This window comes from Centroberyx affinis, unplaced genomic scaffold (genome assembly GCF_046629955.1).
Source record: "Centroberyx affinis isolate AG114_WGS23_722 - 3 ecotype Tasmania unplaced genomic scaffold, CSIRO-AGI_Caff_v1 ptg004262l_1, whole genome shotgun sequence".
Taxonomy (NCBI): Eukaryota; Metazoa; Chordata; class Actinopteri; order Beryciformes; family Berycidae; genus Centroberyx; species Centroberyx affinis.
In genome coordinates this window covers 37274-56587 of record NW_027281990.1, presented here as the reverse complement: position 1 = coordinate 56587, position 19314 = coordinate 37274, and the positions used below count along the sequence as shown (strand labels likewise).

The 19314-nt window shown below is 42.7% G+C and overlaps 1 protein-coding gene across 1 annotated transcript in view; it reads left to right on the top strand.

The window, feature by feature from the left end:
• LOC139664384 (receptor tyrosine-protein kinase erbB-4-like) overlaps positions 1–6624 on the top strand; it is a 109505-nt gene extending 102881 nt beyond the window's left edge. The window contains exons 20-22 of the mRNA XM_071543186.1: positions 2843–3080; positions 3516–3650; positions 4023–6624. Coding sequence (XP_071399287.1) covers positions 2843–3080; positions 3516–3650; positions 4023–4693 — 1044 coding nt within the window. The 3' untranslated portion in view covers positions 4694–6624. The remainder of the gene's footprint in view (positions 1–2842; positions 3081–3515; positions 3651–4022) is intronic.
• Positions 6625–19314: the final 12690 nt, after the last annotated feature.

Genomic DNA, 19314 nt, shown 5'->3' with positions numbered 1-19314 from the left:
CTCTGTCTTTCCATCTCTGACGCACACTTTTTCCTTGGTCTTTCTTTGTTGTGAAACGGCCTAATTGCCTTCTTCAAATGGGGGTTTCCAGCCAGTTCCCTCGCTACTTCAACAGTTTGACTATTCAAACGCCCCTCCACTGTCTTTGGACTTTGTTCCATCACACAACCTGTCGAACAGCCAGGCACGTCAGCCATTTCGTATTCCAACATCCTCCTCGTGTTTGTGTCTGAAAAGCCAGCTAGGCAGGATAAAAATGCCCCGTGAATGCCAATGAGAGACATCAATCCTTCCCCAGCTCGGTTTGGTGCATTTTAGAGGGTTTGGCAGGCAAAATAAGAAAAAAAAAAAAAAAGAAACCTCTCAAAGAAATGAAAGATGATTTATTTGTATAATATTTCAAAATTCATCCTCCACTGTTTTTTGGACTTTCTCATTAGGGTGGGTTCTGTTTTAATTGGATTAATTACACTCCAATGGACACATAAATCATGTAGATGGTTGTAATGAACTCAATTATTGTACACAGCACAATACGATATTTACACAAATACACTCTACACTTGCATAGTAGTATAGCATAGCTAAACAAAACTTTTTCCATGACCGTGGGTGAATACATGCACGTGCACACACACACACACGTTTGTGTCTCTATACTTAGACCTTCCATTGACTGTATTCATTCCCTAACCCCCAACTTTAACTCCAACCTTCACCACTACATGCCGAACATTAACTCTTACCCTAACCTAAACGTAATCCTAATTTTAGTTTTAGCCCTAAACCCAAACCCAATCCTAAACTAACTTCAACCCTCACTTTAGCCTAAACCTAATCCCAATCCCAACTCTAAACACAAGACCTAAACCTAAATTTACCCCTTGCAGAAGTGAGGACCTCACTTTAGAGGATTTTCTTCATCTTTTATCCTCATGAGGGCAGAAATACAACACACACACACACACACACACACACACACACACACACACACACAGACATGCAGAGTGGAACTAGGCAGACACAGAAATTCAATTCCAGAGACAAAAGACAAAAACAAACTCAAAAACACAGCAGCAACTTAAGAATTCACAAGCAGGTTTGTGAGTGCTTTTTCTTTTAAGGCTGAGAAGAGGGAGACAGGGAGGGGGAAGAGGAGGAGTAAGTGAAGATTGAGAGAGTGTGATTTAGTGGATATAGTTCCAGGGCAAGTGGGGATGCAGCGTGAGCTCTGGCATTTCTACTGTGAATACCGACTGCACATCTACAGACCACCGCAATGAGGGAAAGAATTAGACAGACGGACTGATAGACTGAGACAGAATGACCCAGTTAAACACAGAAAAAGAAGGTTTCTTTCGTTCGGCTAGTGGAACTGTAATGACTCAACAAAAACAAACCTCTCATTTGTTAAAATAATTGAAAAATAAACTAAAAGAAAGAAAGAACACAGTGTGGCCCTAAAAAGTTCTTCTAATCCTGCTGGTTTGGGACGTTCCGTGCATTCTCAAAGGCTTCTTTATAGGGTCAAATAGGGCTCAGCTATTGTACAAAGCAGGGTTTGACCGATGTGGGTACTTAAAGCTGCCAATAGCTGATATTTTGTGCCAATATTCAGTACCTTTTGACCTTAAATTAAAAGCATTCAATATTTCCCCCAGAATATTGTTCTTCAGGGTGGGAAAGCCTCTGAACAGACCATGGGACACTAAAACGCTCCCCTGAAACCCAATATGACAGTATGAATCTTATCATAATGCCTTTAGATCAATTGGCCATCCTGACAACTAAAGAAAGTGCAACAAGAAACAATATGTGGTGTTACTTATGATTCCAGACTTTTCCGACACCCTCTATATGGAACTCTAATGACTCAAACAACCCTCTGATTTGTACAAATGAAAAACTGAAGAACCCAGTGTGGTTCTAAAAAGCTCCCTTTTTGTTAAGAGTGTAGACACAAATGCACACAGCAGGACAAGGGAGATATGGCTACTTTAAGACTTCTCTACACTGAGCCTTTTAATTAAAAACCACCGCATCCCCTCGGCAGTCATGCTGGCATATTACTGCTTGGCTCTGCTGTTCGTCTCCCCAGTCCGTCACATTTGAATGTGACGGGAAAACAATGGCACAAGGAACTTCAATTGTTGATTTTGTACATGATGTACATCTTTATTTTACAATGTATCGCTGCATGGTAACAGACTTCACAAGGGTAACAAGTCACCTCCGCTCAGAACTGGTACATGAACCAAATGGTCTGCACTCATAAAGTAGCCTGTATGTTCCTTTTTTTAAATTCTTCAATCATCCGGGGGAGAGCAGGAGAAAAGACAAAGGCAGTAGGCCATTATCAGTCATGATTTCACAGCTTACATATGCACATGCATATACACATACTTGCACATAGTGTACACATATGCATGTGCACATATACAGTGCATATACATACAGTACATTTGCCATTATACCTCAGCATGGGTGAGTTCAGATTTTCTAGCAAATATCGGCAGAAATCCATTTGGATGCCATATCTAAAAAAAAAGGAAGCATTCAGGACCAATGTTTCCGCAAAGCTGATACTTTGGTAACATCTAATAATTTATCATATTGACCATATAATAATATCTGGTCAGTCATCAGTCATTTCTTCATTTTGTCCAGAGAAATGTAGTTGATATAAGAAGGTTTGGAAGTTTTGGTGGCAAAGGACATTAAATGCAGGAATTTTGCCATAGCCTGGTGGTTTAGTGAACTGACACCCCTGCTATGCAGGCTAACATAAGTGCCCCCATCCCCTCCCTTACTAAACCCTCTCCTTCCCTCTCCTTTTACCCAGAACCAGTTTGGTTACCAGGATCCCAGTTTCAGCATGGAAGACATGCTGGCCACTCTGCCCAGAGTGGTTTCTGTTTCGGCCGTGACGGGAGGCTGCCTGCCCTCGCAGGACCTGGCCACCGGGGGGCAGAGCGGCGGCGGCTCCCAGGAGGACTCCCGCTGCAACGGCACCTTGAGGAAACAGGCCTCCCCACGGCCAGGCAGCCACGGAGCAGCCTCAGCCCTCGCTGCAGGACAAGGTAGAGCAGATTATTAAATGGCTAGGAGTCAAAAAGAGTGATTTCCAAGACTTGTGGAAAGTGAGGTGTTTTTTTTCCCCACCTACGCTCATCCGGTAATTTCATAGCTCCCCATGACATCGTTTGCGCCCAAATGGGAGGAGGAGCGCACTAGAGGAGAGTGTCAATATAAATCGTGTACTGCAGTCCAATTTTAGTATAAAAAATTATACTTGCGCCTTTGCCTACTCAGACACGTTCTGTGCTATTTTCATGGCTTTAGTTGGTGAAGGCGCACACACACTTAGACCTCACCAAAATCACATAAACCTCTTTTATGTATGTTATGCTTGCCTGTTTCACTTAGATTAAACAAACTACAGGCACATGACAAAATAATGAAAACACATTTTGTTATGCTACCAAGTTAGTTGTATCTAATTCTTGCTTCTCCAGGTTCTGGTGGAGGGGAGGACAGTAGTGGACAGCGTTACAGTGCCGACCCCACCGGCCTTTTGGGGGAACGAGGAGCAAAAGGAGATCAGGACCAGGATGGATACATGACTGCCATGAGGGACAAGAACAACTCAGGTACCACTTGTTGATCATATGCCCATCAAGATATTGAATGTGTCCATGGAAGGAAAGGAATAGAATACAATAGAATATAATAATTTGTATTCATTTTACATTTTGACAGACAATGTTAACTTCTCAGAGGTTACTGAACTGCAGACTTCATAAGCGTTATTTTGGTCTTCTAACATGACTTTTTATTCTCTACAATGCCATACAATACTATGAGGTGTATGGCCTCCACAGATAGCAAAGGTTTCTTCATTCTGTCTTCTTTTAATGTGCATCACCTACACCAGAGACAAAGGGAGACAAATGGCAAAAAATTACTGAGACTGTGTTCACATGGTCTGGTGGTAATCTTACTAATCCCCCTTTCCTCCGCAGACTATCTCAACCCAGTGGAGGAAAACCCCTTCGTCACGCGTCGCAGGAATGGCGACGCCCATGCAGTGATTGACGGAGCGGGTTACCACGCCTCTCACATGGTCGGAGCCGCCGCCGCCCCCAGCAGCCAGTCTGGCCGGGCGGAGGACGAGTACATCAACGAGCCACTGTACCTCAACACCTTCCACAACCCCGGGGAGAAGAACGGATTGGCCGGGGCGGTCTCCATCTCCGGCCCCGGGCCCTCTGCCTCCCAGTCGGCGTCCCAGGCGGTCAACCCGTCGACGTCGGCCCACACCATCTCCACCTCTGGGTACGTGGTGCCCCCCGGCCACCCGGCCCACCCGTCGTATCCGTCGCACACCCTGCATCCCGGGCATTCGGGGCACGCCCTGCATTCGGGCATCACCGGCGGCACCATCATGGTGGATAAGAAAGGCAAGAAGGCCACCTTTGACAATCCTGAATATTGGCAGCACAGTCTCCCCCCCAAGGCCTCGCTGCACAACCCCGAGTACCTGCAGGACTGCAGCACGCGCTTCTTCTACCGGCAGAATGGACGCATTCGACCCGCCGTGGCCGAAAACCAGGAATACTTGTCCGAGTTTGCTATGAAAGCCGGCAATGTGCTGCCACCCCCTCCATACAGACAGAGGAACACTGTGGTGTAGTGGCCCACCGGTGGAGCGATGGAGGGTGGATAGAGGGATGGAGGTGGAGATGAATGGACCTTGGACAGTCCTCTCAGTCCCGTGCAGTATTTATCAACCATGGTTCCCCTTACACCAGCCCTGGACACTCCCCTCTTCTCGCTCTCATTCTGTCTCATTCTCTCTCTACCTTTTCTGCCTCTTCCGCACAGGATTACAATAACAGCCATTGATAGTCTCACTTGTCACTCAAACCGTCTCCCTTGGCTCCTTCTTTGGCCAGGACCCCTTAAGGCAGGAAGATCTCATAAGACTTTGTCCTCTCTTGGATCAAACGGTCCTGCCATCATCGTCACCAGCTAGTCCCAGAAATGACACAATGATGAGGCATGTAATAAAAGGAATAGAAGAAATAAACTGAGATAAGCCCAAAGAATGGATGATTGAGCATCCAGAGTTCATATTTCAGCTTATTAATTATGGATCGACATCACATCTGAGTTGAATACAGGACGCCGCTGTTATCTTTTTGCCATGACCTTACATAAGTTGCGACTGTTTTAGTTTTTAGGCCCATCATTTACAGTCCATTATGCTCTTCTAGCGCATTATCCACCTAGCTAAATATACACCATTGCAATGTGCACACATAGCTGTTGTTGGTGTGCAGCCTATCAAACGCATAGGTGGACACACACGCCCCCACATGGAGTTGTGTCGTGACTTACCGGCAACCTGCAGCCCAGCTGTGCTCGCGTTTGTGGCATGCGTTCCTGTCCACTTGCTTCTTTGATGTGCACATGCTTCAAGCCTCTCGCTGCGCCGGTAATGGAATTCAAATTCATCACACACCTCATATCATATCCAAAATATGTTCACTTGGAGCGCCCGAGTCAGCCATGCCCGCAGCTTTGACACACCAATAATAATAACCATACACTAATTCAATATAGATAAATACACACACACACTCACACACACGCACCAACAGATAAAGATGCTGCCGTTTGAATAATATTATGGAGGAGGGGCTTGATTGACCTTGTGCTGAAAGACGGAGCAGCGGCGATAACGCCAGGCAGCGGCGCAGCGCAGAGGAGGGGCCAGCAGGAAAGCAAATGTCACCACAGTTTTATGGAAAGCTGTGATATCACGCCGCCGTACCTGGCGGAATGCATCGGACAGATTATTGGCGTGGCTGGCGCAGGATTTAAAAGGTTGATTGCTCAGAAGAGGACCCCTTCACCTCATCCCCGTCCCTCCTGCTCCCCTCCTTCCACACCAATATAATCCTCGGAGCCAGCACAACACCAGTTCAATATCACCGTCAAATACACATTTTAAATTGCTGTATGCGGCGTTGTAGAGACTTACCAAGCAACCGTAGAAACTGAGACTGTGATATAACCAATGGTAACAGGAGTACTAGGAATGATGTTTCAATGGGAACCATGTCTGGGACTGGACAAGATGATTTAAGGAATATGATGGTGCAGGTCGTATGGATCAGAAGATGGAGAAAAGGGGCGACTCTAGGTTCTGGATAGGAGTATTCGAGTTTCGTTTTTTCAGGGATCAAGGATCTGTTGATCTTGTCTTACACTGGATCCGGCTATGGTATTAATGAAGGGTCAGGACAAGGACGAACAGTACATACCCAGCCGTGAAAGAGCATCGCGGAGAGCACAGAGGCATGGCGAACTCTGGCTGAGCTGGAAATAAGCCAATTACATGGCAACCAAACTGACACAATCCTGATGATATGCTCTGTGGACTGGGCTGTTTCTGGGGATGTTAAAAAGTGCATCACCAGATGTGGGCAAATGTTTTTTCTCATTCTGTGTTTATATAATTCCATGTCATCAAAACAACAAAAAAAAAAAAAAATGAACACTGAACCAAATTAGTCACGACTAAAAGACTTTCTCTCTCCTCCAAAAGTCTTGCCTCTCCTCCACATCTCTCTCTCTCCTGAATGGTTGGTCTTGACCTCGGGGCGGGTGGGGGGGTTGGGGGGTGAGACAGTGCCAAAACTTTCTGAGGAGGCCTCCTCCACACTTTCACCATGGAGCACTACAAGATCACAAGACACTTTCTTTTGTATTTGTGTTTGACAATAATAGTGAGACGCTACAAGTAATCACTGAATCCATGGATGGCTAGCTCTCTGTACTTGTACAATACTGCCAGATGCCACAGTGGGCTCCGCTGCTAATGGAGAGCACCGGCATCTGTTGTGGAATGACTTTGAAGCCTATTTTAGGCCGGGGTTGATTATTTGATAGCACTTAATGCTCTGGCACAGCCAAATGACTTCACTGTTATTCTCGCTCAGAAGGGCCGTTCACTCGTTCTGTTTCATCGTGTCGCCACTATAATTTAGGACAGGCAATAGTATCCGCTGCATCGTGGCCTCATAGTATCTGTTCCACTATGTGTTTGACCAATAAAGGAGTATCCCCACACTGAGCATTGTAATGAAGATGATAATAGTCGACGGTGAAAGTTGAAGACCGACTAATGCCTGTGTGTGTCTCACTGCTGACATAACTATACCAATACACAACCACTGTTACACAACTCTGTGCCTCTTCATTGAAAATGCCAGGCAGGGGGAAGGTTTGGACAGGCAGTGCTGATGATTTAGTGTCGAGACCAAACACAGATGTTTCCCCGGCGCAGTGTTTATCTCCCCCTCTCAGGCTTTATGGGAAATAATTATCAGCCAATCGAGCTCCAGCTGAGGCACTAGAGTGTTAGTGAATGATGCTACAGCGTAGAAGAATATTAAACCTACTGAAATAAACAAAACTATAATGGAAGGTTGTTTACTGACTACTCCATGATACGGCAGTAGACGCACTACTGCAATGTATAATATAAATGTAAATTTTTGGATACATACAAGGAGAGTTAGGTTGAAACCCGACAAGTTTATCTGCATCGTGGGTGTTTGCGTTGAGCTTAGTGGGATATCACACGTTTTTTTGGATTCTTTTTTTTGTGGGGGGGGGCAGGGTTCAAATCCCACTGACTATTCCTCACGTCTGAGGCCAACACTGTGTGTATAGTATCATTGATGTGTTTGGAATTGGCGCTGCCCTGTTACTACGCTGATTTTTGAGATGCTAGTTTGGCTGTGCCAGATCTGCAACGTTCTCTCACACTTTCTGAGATCTTGATTCCTCTCCTGATTTAAGATTTACTAGTTTGAGCTAACACTTACGTATACCCACCATGTGTAAATGTGTGCAATGAAAGTGTCCTCTCTATGTTTCTAGTTTTGAAAGTTAGTTATATAAGTCTATTTTTACCATCACCCATAAGGTATTAGTGGTAGTGCTGGCAGACTACTGTATGGCCATGTGTGTAAGTGCAATGACAGCGGTGGAGAGTCACTGAAAGGTTTCGTAATGGATCTCTATGGGAAAATAAAGCCAATCTATCTGGAGGAGGAAAACTGCTGGCACTATCCCAGCCAGCAAGCATCACAAGGGGCTTTTAGCTTTTACAATGCTAATTCATCCACTATAGCCCTCTTTCCCCTTGCTGTTCTGTGGGGAAATCATGTCGCCTGACATCTCACCCAGCACATGGGCTGAGAAACACCGAACGACAGGCAATAGGTTGTAATCCTGCAGCGAGGTCAAAGCTAGGGTATTAGCATTCCAGAAATGTTACCAGACCAATGCGTCAATGTTACAAAAGCTAGAGGAAGTGTAGGTGCACTGTAACTGGCAGAGGAGACCAGAATTGATTGCCATTCTTTCTTTCTCCTCAGAGGTGACTATAGAAATGTATGTAGCAAACACTGTTCTGCAGCTGGAGCAGTGGAAAAACTAAAAGCAGCTATAAGAGGAGTGAACACGAACAAAGACCAAAACAATCTGGAAATGGAAAAATGACTGTGGTCAAGTGTAAACATGAGCCATAGTTTCATGTGAAAACATCTTTTTCTTTTTTCTTTGTTTTTTTAATCTTTGAGTTATTTGACTACTGTTGTTCAAAGGTCACTTCGGGCAAGTTAAGATATTTAAAGGAGCACAATAACTCCCTCTCAACACTGCTCACCCAGTAAATCGGCCTTACAGTCATATTTATTTGGTGCATCTACTTTTTTGTGTTTTGGGGGTTTGGTGTATTTTAAACAGGTGTTATCATGAGTATTGTAAATGGTGTTTATAACATTGTTTCTACTCTCGTTTCTGCTCTTCGGGGTCTCATTGTGGCAACGAGACGCAGTTTGAAGGCTTTGTTCATCACATCCTATGTCTCTGTTGCTCCCTAGTCAACTTTAAAGCAATGACTATATTTACAATGTGGGTTCTATTTCTGTCTATTTTCTATGCTATGATTATTGATTCATGAGAACATTGTCCATAGTTATGGTATTGAAGTAAATTCAGTGTGCCTGTGGTCTAAATGGTCTTGCTGTACTGGATAAACACACTACACATTGCAGAGTACTTCACTATTACTTACACAGCTCGATCTAGCTTTGTTCAGTGCACCAAGCAACAAATCCCGTTGTTTAAACGAAGACACATAAAGCAGCTGACAAACAATATTTACCATTACATACTCTACTTTTGTAATACTCTGATTTTACACTGGTTTGTATCTGTATATCCTACAATGCCATGATAACTGGGGGGGATGACAGCGGTTGAGTAAGCACAGTTTACATTGTATTGAAATGATGGAATAACACTAAAGGAATTAGGATTTTTCTTTTTACCAAATGACACAAACATTCAAATAGTGGGTTGTTCTCAACAGTTCTACCATTGTCCACCAACAGAAAAAAATGTGAATAGTATTTTTATAGGTAGTGGAAGAGGTGGCCGGGTGCATTTGTAAATACATAAAGACAATGATGCTTCTTTTTCCAGCTGAAGATTGTTTTTATTTGTTTTGATTTCTCCTCCCTTACATATCATTGCATTTTATTATATTTTTTGGTTGAATATTATTGCGTCTTCTCAGTTTTTTTTGTTTTTTTTTGCAGGATTATTATTTCTGTATGTATATAAATATATATTCTGTAAATGTAATTTGAAGAGTGAATTCTGATTTTAAAAACGCTTGCAGGGTTTCTAGTCACACCCCACCCCATTGTTTTCCTTGTGATTGTGTTTTCAGCACATCTTGGTGGACTTTGTGTTTCAGCCTCTGCTCTTGCTCACTTTTTAGAGGTGCTTTTCTTCTTAATTGGGTGTATTATACCCTCCCTCCCCTACATGCTTCTCTCAGTATTATCCACTCCACCTGACATTTTTCTTTTTTTTAGATTTTGTACAGACTTGAGACGCTGTTGCAATACTAATGAATATTCTTTCATCCTCTTTCTCTCTCACTCTCTCCATACCTAACCTATGTTATTAATCTGTAACTGTTTCTTTACACCCTGAGGTTTGTGGACCTATAGTATTTTTGGCCTTGGGTATTTATATTTCCATTTGCACGGAGCTCAATCATTGTTTCCTCTCAGATGATAATGACAACCATTCGTCCATTCGGGGTAATACTGATTGACTAGTGTAGCAATGTCATGTCAGACTCTCTGGTGATGCTGTGAGGAACAAACTCAAACACCTTTTGGCTTGGGTTGGATTGATTAATCCTTTGAAGCACTGATATTTGCTTGTATACACTGGTTAGGTATACATTGGATTGATCAGGACGTAAAAGACCACACCAACTTTTTGGGAGTTCGTCCCATTGGTCACCTTACCCCACTGGTTCTCAAAGTGGGGTCTGAGGACCCACAGGGATACTTGAGGGAGTTCCAGGGGGTCCTCAGCAAAACAAGGAATAGTTTAATTTCCTTATAATGTAATTCACTAAGAATGATCCCAGTTGAAGAATGACCACTGTAATCCACTTTCACAATTCAGTTCACTCTCACCCTATTATCTCTCCATGTGCAGTGTAGCCAATACTACAGTTCAGTACTACATCAACAACAATAATCTTCCCATGTGTCCCTGGGGCAGAATCTTGTTAAACGGGGGCACCAAAATCATCTCTGTCTCCAGCAGATCGCTCAGTTAGCTACATGCTAAGGCTTTAGCGTACAGTATGCATAGGTGATTAGCATTATCCTAAAAGTGAGAAAATGAGAACTTGTAGTAGCTTTAAGGCAGGATAGTTAATTTTAATGAAAAGTGTCTAAACCTGCCAGGCTAATACAAGGAATAGGTAAACTTGACAAAAAAAATTGCACTGCTGATTCATAATGGATTTCACTAATGAAAAAACAGATTGTTTTCATAAGTTTTAGAAGAATTTACGGGTACAGAATAAAACAAATACCATCTTTGGATTATTAAGGTTTATGTCCATACTTTGAATGATTCTTATCACCTACAGTTACTTAACATACTGTATGCTAAAGTTAGCATGCCCACTGGACAGAACCATCTACTGGAGACAGAGAGATGATTTTGGTACCAATCGTGTCGTCACATATTGGGTACGGTGACCAACGGGCCAAACTCCCAAAAAGTTGGTTTAGTTCTTTAAAGGAATATTCAAGTTTGGAATAAAAGAATATAATCTGTTATTGTGAGGTTATCATGAGAGTTTCTCTGTACCAGAGAGATTGAGATCCAGGTTTTGAAGACCCTGACCATACCTTGTTGAACATAACCAGTTTCAAGCGCTTTCAAGCGCAGTTAATTGACCCATTCCCAAGGCTATAGCATTTAAATACTTTTTCCCCTCTGTTTTGTTACATGAATCTGTCAAAACTATATTTTTAATTTAATATGAATAAAGATCAATACAATATTTAGATATGGTATTTGCTTACTTTTGTGGGTTCAAAAGTCATTGGACGTTTCTTTTGAATGTTGCTTGACTTCAGGTCGGCCATCTCTCATCCCCTCCTGATGGGATTCACCGCTACTTTCACTTCAACCTCTGTAATTGTGAGGGACTTTTAAACCTCCTTATTTCAAATGTCAGCCCTTTTTCAAGTAGTTCAGCCTTGCTCTTGTGAGTGCTCTCTTGCCTGTAATCACAGCATGACATCTTCATCTTGCCCGCATGAAGCCAGGCTGGAGACATCCATCCCCATCCAGCAGACTATGCCTTCGGGTCAGAAAGAGCGAGGACTCCGGCTCTGTCCTGACTGAGCAGCCAAGCCCCCGTTCCCGCCACCACAACCCCTACGCTTCAGCCCAGCGTTTTTCCACATTAAAACCCTCACACGCACACACACATAAACGCGCACACTTGGAGGAAAATCTAACACACAGGAGCACAAATAATAAAGTGTCATTACTTCTGACACTCGCTCGTGCATGATAGATGTGTCTCTTTTCCCGCTGATGACATTTTATGGCATTATCATGGGAAATCCAATAACGAGATCTGCATCCCGGAGCCTTTGCCCCATGCAAAGTCAAATCACTTGCCTTAAGATGGTAATAGAGTGTGATCGAAACAATCCGTCACTGCCGCGCCTCTCGCTTTCGCACGCCGACCCCCCTTGACAAAGTGTATGGATTTTTTACCTGATATGAGGGATGATCGGCACAGTTGAATGTAAATGATCTTAAATGGCTTTAGGTGAACCGATCGACTGGCGCTTCTCGGCAAATAAAAGTGAAGGCTCGATTTGACAGTGCATCAATCTTCACCACAACACCTCGACAGCACAGCAAAAATCTCAGCGGCTCCGACTGTGGACAGGTTTTCATGTGCCGTTATTTTAATATGTGCTGATGTAAACAGTTCCACAGATATAAGTTTAAGATTTGGCTATGAGTCAGAACTGCAGTTTTGCTTGCTCCAGCAATAAAGCATTTTTGCACAATCCATTTGCTGTCATGTCACAGGTTAGTGAACCAGTTGTTACTATGGTTTGAGGCAAACAATCAATCTGCGATACAGTAAGTTGAACAATCTTCTGTATAGACAAGACCATATTTGTTTCACCACAGCAGGTGGTTCCTCCGGTCGCCCAGCAGTTTCAGATGAGCACATCCTATCGCCAGATGTAATCAAACAGTCACTTCATGACATGAAAAAGAAGGCAGAGCACAGAACTAAAGCTCTGAAACTTGTTTTGTCTTGTTCCCACTCTTTTGGCATCGCCATCTCTTTTTCTCATTTCTCAGAGGGCCGGTGGTGGGGGCTGCCTCTAAATCCCGGCATGTCAGCAGCCTCTGATTGAATGGACTGTACAAAGCCCGCTAAGCAGCATTGCGATCCCCCCAGAGAGCTTTCATTATGGGACAGCATATTGGATTCTCCTGCCAGGCTGTCTCTCTTTAGAGGCTAGCGCTCTCCCCAAGCATGCACACACACACACACACACACACAACATTGCACTAGACAACAGGTACACAACCGAATGGAAAATCCTGCCTGATTCTCAGTGAATCTGGTTTCCAACGGAGCATAAACAAAGTAAATGCAACCCAATACTGCTATTACTGTTTTGTCATTATTGCACCACACGTGCAGATTGCACATGACACATGGGGTGTGCCCATGTGTCAGCCAAGAAATGTGTTCAGTTACGCGTGTACACACACACACATTCACACGCCTGTACATTTAGGGCCCGATCATGCAGAATGCATTTTTTGCAACAGAAAGCATCTTTTTCTAGTTGCTTTCAATGTGAGTGAAGCTGTTTTAGTGCTGCTTTTGCATTGCTGGGCACCTTGTTTATCCGCTCTTGTGCCTCGTATTTTTGGAAGTGCCTTGAACGCCCCAAGTTGAAATAGTTCAGCTCAGAGCGGAAGGGTGCCCTGCGTCACTAAACATGAAGGATCACCCAGTGCTGTACAAACCAGAGTTACCATGATCTGAACAGAAAACAGCAGCATGGCAGCAAATTAGAGCTGCAATCGAAATACCTGGTAAGTTTTTATCATGAAGTTTTATTCTTTATAGTACTTGTAGAATTTAGCTAAAGCACGTTAACCTTACTCTAGCTGGCACAATAAGCAACAGATGGCTGAGTGACAGCTTATCATCAGCTTCTTCTGTGGTTGCCTAGCAACAACATCACACAACAAAAAAGCAGCAGTGTGCAGCACAGTGCACCTTCCGTCGTTCAGTCTTCAAAACGCCTCCTGTGTGATCGGGCCCTACCTCAGTAAGAGGCAGAGATCCAAGGCTGAGAAGGCTCTGTACTGAGAGTAGAAGGGACGACAAGGGAGGAAGAAAGATATAACGTGGTAAACAGATTTGAGAGGGAAGAGAGAGGACACACACTGTCTCAGGCTCATGATCAATTGGCAATAGTCTCACCAGGTATTTCAGCAGGGCGTGCTGGCCTCGAGGAGGTTTTCAATTACGTACCTAGGTCAGGGACATGTTACACTCTGTTCTTCACTAGGATGAAGCCAAAGGGAAATTACAGCACCAGTGTGTGCAATTATATCCGAACACTGTGAATGACTAAGTGGTTTTATAACGTAACTCAAACTCCCCTAAATCCATTTAAGTTGAATGATTTATTGGGCACATTAGAATTTAATTAGCGGTTATGAAACATGCTGTCGGTTTGCATGGGCCACTTTATTTTGGCTACATTCAAAGATGCTCTTTTCAAGCCTGGGAAGATCTAAAACTGTCCAGCATTTGACTAAGTAGTGGTTGACAACACACACATTAAGATTAATAAGGCAATCTCATTGGTCATTTGCATACTGCTTGTGAAATACAGCTCATCTGATTACCGATGAATATGAGCTGCTCAGCATTTAGTGTTCATCACTCGCTTTGTTAGGCAAGGCAATCTCCACATGGAGAGGCTCCTGTTGAGACTGTGCTGGCATGTTAAATGAGGAAGTGGTCATTACAACTCATTTATAGTTGCCTTCACACCCAATAACAAAAGATGCATTGTGATGACTGAATACAGCTTCAGAGAAAGTGTGTGTGTGTGTGTGTGTGTGTGTGTGTGTGTGTGTGTGTGTGTGTGTCTAGGGTTTGATTTGAGGAGGGGGCTGGGACCCCCCCAAAAGAGACAAGGGACCCCCCGTAAGAAAGAGAATTCTAAACTTTGGGGGTCCCAAGTCACATTTCAGATAAAACCCGTCGCCTTCTTGGTCTATCATGGCAAACAGAGTTCTCAACAATAACAGTATGTGAACTATCAAGAGAAATCCTTAGTATTTTTAGGTAAAATTGGATCTTTGATTTCAGATAGAAGCAGACAGAAAGATATCAGGCTGCAGCAGTGAAATGATTGAGGTCTCAGTGTCAAAATCAGCAACCTCATCAATTGGTGATAAAAGCAGAGAGACATGGAAATAAAGGAGCAGCAATGTTCTTGCACTGCAGGTTAGGCCTTAGCTAAGATACAGCCATTTAAATGCAAAAACCAACATTGTACAGTAGGCCTGTAATAGTAAATATCAGATACAGTAAGCTAGATAGATGTGGCAGGTAAGGTAGCAAACATTAACAATCACTGCCCTCTCCATGCGCTGTGCCAGCTCGCCAGGTTTTTGCAGCCATGTAGTGGGACTAATCCATACCCTGGACCTTTGGAAAGCGCAAAATGTCAACAGTGTCATCCATGTCCTCTACAAGCTTGCCAAAACAGTGGGATAACCCAGGGGGAGTTAAAGTTACACCACAGCCCATAACAGCGGTTGTGGGGCCGAAGGGTAAAAAACAAGCCGCAGGAGGACAACGGTCCACTGCAGTTACAAGAGTGACAGGGAAGCATCACTTAACTATCTGGTCAACACTGGCTAGATGCATGTCAAATTACATTACATTGCAGTGTTCAAAGTAGGGCTGGGCGATATGGTTGAAATCAATATCACGATAATCATAAGGATTTTTCTCGATATCAATATATATCACAGTATGGTTCATGTATGCAAAATCATGTTAAATAATCAAATTAATGTTCATCTCATTGAACCGAATGGTGATGTTAGGTGTGATGTCAAACGAAACAGAAATATTCAAATAATATTCCTACCATACCTCATTTTATGAGAGTTAAAGTAAGTAAAATTTGCTTGTCATCATCAATTCAGACAGCAGAAATGTGTGTCACGATATCAAAATATCTTCATATCATCACGATATGATTCCACTGAAAGACGATAAACGATAATATTGAATTATCGCCCAGCCCTAGTTCAAAGCATGGAAAACCATAGCCATGATTAATGTTTTGTAGGTAATAGGTTATAAATAGAGCATACAAATAGAGCCTACAATACAGAAAGATAAAACGCCAGGCATGGAGTTATGTTTTCAACATACCAGTTAGAGATTAAATCTTAATTGTTTACAGTAGGAGTTACAGAGGAGCTACATTGTTAACAGATCCCAGTATCACTAGTAGTAGGTGAGAAGGACCCTCTCGGAAGCACCTTGAGCCACCTGAGATCAACAATTGTTTTTAATTTATTTACAATTCATAGCCATCCATTTTGTTCACCTGCAACTACACAAAGTTACACAAAGAAAAGCTATGACAGTTAGTAGATGACATACAGTGCAGCAAAAGGAGATTAAACAGTAAGAAAAGGTTTCAAGTGTTAAAGGTGTGTGGAAGGGCAGAAGGCACAAATGGATAGGATTAGCCTGTGTGTGTGTGTGCGTGTGTGTGTGTGTGTGTGCCCGCGTAAATGTATAGCCTAAAACAAAACAGCTTTCTGCTGCTGAGGTTACTAACTTCTCCACTGTTAAGAATGTGTGGCAGGAAGTTATAGAGCAGGGGTATTCAACCATGTGCCATGGAGGGCGGAGTATATACAGGTTTTCATTATCACTTCATCAATTCCTTATTTCGTAATTAGTGAATTCACCTAGCACAGTCTTTGGGTGGAATGAAAACCTGCATACACTCAGCCCCCATGGGACATGGTAGAATACCTGCTATAGAGCATGCTGACCACATACCATATCTGGTTTATGTTTCCTAACCTGAAATTTTTTATTTTTTTCAACATGCACCCTATGCTGAGCAATTGTATTTGTCCTCTCTACATCTGTATCTGCCATTTGAAGGCTAGACTTTGCAAAAGGAGGAATGTTCAATTTAAGGCCAATCTCCTCCCCATTCTCAATTAAAAACCCCTTGTCTGCCATGAGTCCATCACCTCTCTCAAGGTAGCCACACTGAAGTGGACATTGCAGAGACTCTGTTATGTTGCACTGCTTAAATATCTCTCCGTCAGAAGTGGACCCTGTGTAGAGAGCAGATACAGAGAGAGAGAGAGAATATAACTGTGACACGTGGATCACAGGGCACGACAGGTCTGTTGGTAGACTTGCAGTAATAGAAACTGTTGATGCAAAGGCATCTGTTGGACCAGACTACTTTCTTGTATGTCAAGGGAATGTGTGTTTGTGTGGCGCTCATAATTTGGTACTATAAAAAATGTGCACAACTTATTAAATGCATCATAAGTGAACCCAGTGCAGTACTGAAAGTAGTTAGGCACAGTATTATTTACAGACTGTGGTGATAGTTGATTACGTGTCTGGGGAACTTCTATTTTTTTCTTCAACAAGTTAATTTTCTCCTCTATTTGAGCAAGTTTCATCTTCAAGCTCTTCACTTCATTCTGCTGCTCAGTGAGTTTCCTCTTTAAGCTCTACACTTCTTCCTGCTGCTCCGCCATCTGGTAATTGTCCTCTGAGGCCTCTGGACACACCAAATAAATGAAACTATTACAGCTAGTATCTTACAGTCCAGATGAAACACGGTGGCAGTGTTTCGCAATAACTTTTTTATAGTTTGTTTTTTTGTAGCTTCCACTATTGGACAATATGTGGTCAACATCCTCCTCAAGCCCTGCTGATGTGTTCCCGCTATTCCCTCTGCCACTACAACCAAGCAATTTCTCCTGACAGTCCTGACAGAAAAACAGATGTACTGCTACTGTGACATGATGATCTCCAAGTCTGCAGAGGCACTAGAGAAAGAAACCAGACAGCAGTGCAACAGTAATATCTCGTATTGTGCTTGCTCTCCACGCCTTACTTCCAACTTCTTTCAAACCAGGAAAGCAGATTTTGATTGTCTTGCCACAAGCATGCAGAGAAAGACGACAGTGCAAAGAAAAGCAAAGAAAAGCAAAGAAAAGCAAGGTCCAGAGCCGGCTACAGCAGCCTTTTACACAGAGGTCAGTGGAAACCAGGTGTACGCATGTGGCTTTGTTGTCAATCCCTACGCCCCTCATTTAGGCACCTGACAGGGAAGTCATTGTCAGTCATCAGAGTGGGGACAACCCAAGCCATGGGCCTCTAGACATTACGTGCCCTGAGCAAGACAGCTTCAAAAGGTAGTCACTAACTTTGTAAACATACCGATGATACCTACACACTCAAACGCAACCATCAGTATTACTACCAAATGAATGGGGAGATGGGGATTACAGGGATGCTATGGTGTGACTTCACTGTCAAACATCAATGACGATCACCCAGAGCGCATTTACTTTGATGCAGAGAAGTGGAAAAGCATGAAAACAAAACTAGATTGACTCTTCTTTGAACATTTCCTGCCAGCCTTGTGCAAATAGGAAGATCCAAAGAAAAATGCAAAGGCTTAGTTATTTGGCAACAATTACAGCTGGCAGATAAGGCGCTATATAATGGTGGTGCTTTCACCTTGCCCTTTGATAGAACAGCTACAATTGTTCAGACATGGCATTTCATAAGAGGTAAAACTGTCCCAGAGATCCCTAGAAGAAGTACATTGCAGCTTTCTCCAAAACAACGGAAGTTGCTGGCTTTTTCTGACTTCAGTCTTCAAAAAAATAACAGAAAATGACCATAAAAAGGCTCCATGCAGCTCTTACAGCATACTCCAAGTCTCTTGAGGCCAACAGATCCCAAAGTGACTTGAAAAGACCATTATTTACTGAACTCACCACTCTAGCTGTTGCTTTCAAAAAGCATCACGTTTGGTTTGGCCGTTTAGCCTTTAAAATAAGAGCGTGATATATTAAACTAGGTAGAAATACTGTTTTAAACCAATTACTTTGTATTTAATCATCAAATTCAATGAGTAGGCACCTATATTAATGCTATCCTATATCCTATATTAGTGCTCACTTATTGAATTTTGCGATTAAATGCAAAGTAATTGGTTGGAACAACAGTCAACAACACTGCTAAGGTAACTGGTAATATGTGATATATGGTTGAATTAGCTGATGGTTGGTTACTGTTGCTGTTGATTTGTAGCCTAAATAAAGCATTTGACAATTGGTTATGAGCCAACGTTGAGCTGACTAAAGCCATAAGCAGTTATACACAAACCAAAATACTGTATCACCAATGACTGAGTTTTACCTTTAGCAAAAATATGAATAGGCTACATCTTAAACTGAATTCCTACAACAGAAATAGTGCTCTGTGTTAAGAGAGAGCACTATTCTCAATTGTTTACTTAAATGAAATGAAAAAAAACCCAAAAACTTTCAGTTCACTTTCTCTTTAAGTTTCTTTCTCTTTCTTTAAAAAATAATCTCAGGGTTTCACTATAAGCTCAGTACACAAAACAAAAAATGTTTCACCCAAATAATAAATTCTATATTTTACCAAACACAATGTCTATACCTCAAGACACAATTGCCATATTATCTGTGGGCCCACACACAAACCTAATGCTCTATGTAAATTTCAAATAAATCCCAATC